We start from the raw sequence: 5027 nt of genomic DNA on the forward strand, positions 1-5027 counted from the left end.
GGGAAGGTTTCTTTTTTCAAGGACTATTTTACTTCTCATCACCCCACCCTGATTTTTTGGTAATAAATTCAATTTAATTTAATTTCTCCAAGTGTTTTACCCATGACACTATTTGGTGAATAATCTCCCAAAGCTAGTCCTTAGCTCATAAAACTTTAGTTGTACTTTCTCTCCCCTATCCACTTGTTGGAGGGAAGCTTTGGTGGGTGCCTGGCATCCAGCCAGGGGCAACACACTACAAAAATTTTACCCAGGATCATCTCTTTGGCAATGAGACTGACAATGCAATCTAAAGCAATTTATGTTAAGGCAAGTTTTCGGGGATACACTTCTATCTGAGGATGTCAAACTGCAAATCCATGACCCTGGTCTTCAGAAGCATTAGCCAGCCACTGTTTAAAAAAAAACACCAAACAACTCAAAACACATAGACATGTGCAACACCCCTGCAGAGTAAAGTTCTTTGGAAATAATCTTTGGTTTATTTATACAGTCACTGTAATTCCTCAGCTTTTTTTATGCAAAGAATTTCCTTCTGCTTTATCTTCCTCCTTTCTTCAAACTAGCCCTTTCACTCTGCCTGTGCATATAAAATGGGGGAGGAAGAAATTAAGTCAGACTTAAGTCAGACCAAATATTCTTCATGTTCTTCTGGTGCTACTCTTAAAAGTCCTTTTGATACATACAGGGAAAGGTAGGGGTTTCACTAAAACTCTGACACACCAAAAAAAGCCACTAAACCAATGCTTTAACATTTTAAGTTCTTTGGTTTTAATCATTACATATGGGGCTTCCTTAGATCAAATTGAGTCAATGTTAAAATAAGTAAGTCACTGCCCGGAGGACCTGTTTTGCCAATGATCCTTTCTTAGGTAGGTTTCAGCCACAAGCTTGAAAGAAAAATCTCATTATAAAGAAAGGGGGTACATAATGTAGTGACAACAACCAAACAAATTCCTGTAGATGGTAATGCAAGTGTTGCACAATTAAGGTCCCCTCAGGACTGTGCGTAGCATGACTGAGAGTAATTCCTACTGCTTTCAACAGCAAAAAAAACACAGTGCAAAACACTGCAAGTAATACAGACTGTTGGTACAATACATTTCACATGTACTGCAGGACAAAGCCTCACTCTTCAAACAGCCAGATACTTGAAGACTGGGAAAAAAAATTAAATCTCCTGCCTATTCAGTCAAATTCCCAGTAACATTACTGATGTCACTGATGTGACTGGCAGCCTGACTTGACTTAAAAAAATGTGATGTTAGAAATGTTATAATATCTCAGATTATTCATAGGTTTCTGATGCTACCACACCAAGTATGTAACATATTTTACACATTCATTCAGAAAGAATCAGAACCAGACACAGTTTTAAGCTGCTTTAGACATTAAATTTGGATGATCTGAATCATCTTGCCACTAACAGTCAGCATGGACATCTCAGCACAGGAACTGGAGAGCACTGACAGTATTTAGCAGCAGCATCACATCCATCAGGGACATTTAGGAAGCTTAGAAACTAAAGAGTTGCTACTTGTTTTGTGCCTAAGAGACTTATGTGGCTCTCAAAAACCCCACAAAAAACCTGACTTCCGCTGCAGACACCGAAGGACTTCTGTGGCATTCTGGAAAACACCTCCCTAAGGCGTATTGCTTTTATGTAAGATGCATGCTTATAGTGATGCACAGTATGCATGCTTCTACATAAGCATGCATACTATGCATCACTATATCTTAAGTGACACATCCCATCTAGATTGAGATGCAATAATAAAAATGCAATACCCAACAACTGGGGAGAATAATGACCCAAACCCATTGAAGAGCAAGACAGTCTAAAAGCATTTGTATTACAAAGAGAGAAGGGGAGAAAAAGGCTTGGAATTCCTCTCCCCATGAGATAATGAAGAATGTGTCTTAACTGTCAACTGAACAAACCTGAAGGTGAAAATATTTATTGCCCTTCTCATCAATTAAAAAAGTGATTTTTTCGGTATTAAAGATTAAGTATGTTGCAAATTAAGCTACCAGAGTCACAGTTCATTGAAACAATTTAGTTCCTTTTAAATACTAGTTCTTTGCTAGCTTTCACATTTTTTTTCCAATATTCCAGTCCAACACATTTTAAAGATGCCCTGAATATTCACTAGCCTTGAAATAGAAAAAAAAAAAAAAAAAGATTTTTTAAAAATCATTGTGTATACAACACTTACCTGTTTGAAATTGTAGATTTCTCCATTGTAACACAGCCACAGGTACGGGAATTTCTTCACCCGGATAGGCTGCATACCATATAACTGATCAACAACTGCCAGGCGGTGGAAACCAAAACAACAGTTGGTGAAACCATTGACGTTCTCAAAACGAAATGCATCAGGACCTCTGTGTGCTATCTTCATGGCACTTAGACACTGCACAGAAAGGCATTCATCGCTCCCAAACAGGGCCCAGATACCACACATTGTGAGGCTCTTGCTCTACCTGCCTGTGGAGAACCTGTTTAATAGAGACATGAACACTGTGAGCAAGAGCTGACACTTTTGTGTTGGGTCTGCCTGAGGGGGAGTTCATCTTCCCTTCAGCAGCCCTCGTAGTGCTGTGTTTTGTGCTGGTATCACAGCAGTGTTTTGGCTACTGCTGACCAGTGCTCACACAGCACCAATGAACCCAACCTTTCCCCCCTACCAAAAGGCTGGGAGCAGGCAAGAAGTGAGGAAGGCTACATAGCCAGGACAGCTGATCTAAACTATCCAAAGGTATATTCCATATCTGATGTCTGCCCAGATAAAAAATATAAGAGAAATGAGGATAAAGGCAAAGCAACTACTACATGTGCTGAAGTCCTGCTTCCCAGGAGGTGGTGGACATTGCTAGCTGATGGAAATAAGAGAATAAAATTTTTGTTTTTTCTTTTTGCTTGTGCATGATCTTCACTTTTCCTTAAAAGTACACTGACTTTATCTCAACCCATAAGGTTTTTTTAATTTTTCATCATATTTTCTTGCCCCTCACTCCATCCTGCTGAAGAGGGGAGCAATAGAGTGCCTTGGCGAGCACCTGACATCCAGCCAATCTCAACCCACCACACACCTAAAAAACACAGATAACAGATGTAAGCTATTAATCACTCAGCTGCCAAGAGGCCTGGTAAAAATTATAGCAGACTTTACTAAAATTAAGTAAAACCTGGCTTGCTCAAAGTATGATTAGCAAATTTTAGCCAGCAAGAAATTAAGTTTTACCTTTAGATACAGCAAGGCTGTCTATGATATTTTTTTTTTTAATAGACCACAAATAGAACAAATCATTACTGGTCACAGAGTGCAATATGTTGAAGTAACATCATCTGAGCAGAAACAGTAAACATCTTTTCAATTTGACCTTTACATTCAAAGGGGGTTTATGACAAAGAGGGAGGCTCTTTAGCAAGACCTGTAGGGACAGGACAAGGGGGAACCGTTTCGAACCCAAGGAGCATTGGATGGAGTTCCTCAGCAGCAGCGTGGCAGGCCCAGATGGCCATGGTGCGGAGGGAGCAATGCTTCTGCTCTCGCTGAAGCTGGGGACCTCCAGATCAAGTGATGTCGCTGGAGGCATCAGCCCAACGCGGCCATTAGGGTTAAGGTTCGGAGCCACAAAGCCTACAGCTACGGGGACACTGGGGATGCAAAAGGCGTGCCGAGGGGAGCACGGCGCTGCAACAACCCTGCTCCCCCTCCAACATCTGTCCCAGCTGAACATGCGATGGCGCTGCGGACCTCAGCCTCAGCACATGGAGCTGGGCTTTGCCACCATCTGGAGCGTCCTCCCGGTAACCCGCGGTCCCCGGGGCAGCCTCCCTCCGCACACACCCGCTCCCCTCGGGCCCTTCCACGCGGCCGCCCCTTCCTCCGGCGGCTGCCGCACATGCCGGGCCCGCCGCACATGCCGGGCCCGCCGCACATGCCGGGCCCGCCGCTCCCCCGCCAGCCGGCGGCGGGAGGCCGAGCACCGCGCCAGCTCCCCCGGCCGGCCCAGCCCGGCGCGGCCCCGCGGCCCCGGGCCGCCCCCACCCCCGCCCCGCTGCCTCACCCGCTGCTGGCCGCCGGCGCACGGAGAGCCGCCGTCCGCGCCGCGCCGGAGGATGAGGGGGCGGCTCCCGCCGGCTGCGGCCCCGCCCTGCCGCCAGCTGCTGGTGAAACACACCGCGAAGTTTCATCATGCGCCTCCCCGGCCTGCCCTGCCCTGCCCCGGCTTGCCCGCCGGCGGGGCGAGCGAGCTAGGGCCGGGGCCCACAGCCGTACCTGCGGCTGCAGCCGGCCGGGCGGGCCCGGCGCAGGGTAGGCCGAGCACCGCCGCCTCCGGCACCTCCCCCGGGCCGCTGAGAGGAAAAGCGAGCGCCGGCAGGCACCGCTGGGTGCTCGGGGTGTCGTGGGCTCAGGCGAGCGATTTGTAGCTGTCAGAAATCGTGTCCCTGCGGTTGTGCTCCGAGCACTGCCTTGTGTGGTGTCCAGGGAGAATAGCTAAGGCATTGCCTTAAAGCTGCTTTATTTGGTTTGGGAGAGGCGAGTGCATGCGAAGCTCACATCTTTGGAAGCATTTGCCGAGGACGTATGATTTTTCTGTGCAAAACTTGAGTTCTCAGTCACAGACACGAAGGGTAAAATAGGATTTTGGAGCTTACCTGAATTTCTTTGGACAGTTTTACCTATTTGTCTTCGAGAATGCTAAAGTAAATGAAATTCAGCTCTGAATATTAGGATGTGAAGTCCTAAGTATAAACCCTAATTCTCCACGAATACTTCAAGAGGGCAATTAGTAATTTACATGCAGTGTGCTTTCATAGCCAGCTTTAGTGGCGTTACTGTAAAACTGCAGTGCTGTGCATAAAGTTCTTCAGGTCATGCAGTTTGTCAGCAGTAAGTGTGGTCTGTGTATGGAATTTTAAAAGGATCTCTAAGAAGCCATTAAAAGGATATTTTTAGGCTTCAGAAAGAAAAATGTGTTGAAACATCCTGTGCATGAAAAGTAGACTCCAGTGCTGC

At 46.2% G+C, this 5027-nt stretch overlaps 1 protein-coding gene across 1 annotated transcript in view; it reads right to left on the reverse strand.

The window, feature by feature from the left end:
• ASNS (asparagine synthetase (glutamine-hydrolyzing)) overlaps positions 1 to 4178 on the reverse strand; it is a 17625-nt gene extending 13447 nt beyond the window's left edge. Inside the window, exons 1-2 of the mRNA XM_015619001.2 lie at positions 4075 to 4178; positions 2217 to 2499 (exon numbers count right to left, since the gene is read on the reverse strand). Of these exons, the coding sequence (XP_015474487.1) occupies positions 2217 to 2465 (249 nt within the window). The 5' untranslated portion in view covers positions 2466 to 2499; positions 4075 to 4178. The remainder of the gene's footprint in view (positions 1 to 2216; positions 2500 to 4074) is intronic.
• Between the last annotated feature and the right edge of the window lie 849 nt (positions 4179 to 5027).

The sequence above is a fragment of the Parus major genome, chromosome 2 (assembly GCF_001522545.3).
Source record: "Parus major isolate Abel chromosome 2, Parus_major1.1, whole genome shotgun sequence".
Taxonomy (NCBI): Eukaryota; Metazoa; Chordata; class Aves; order Passeriformes; family Paridae; genus Parus; species Parus major.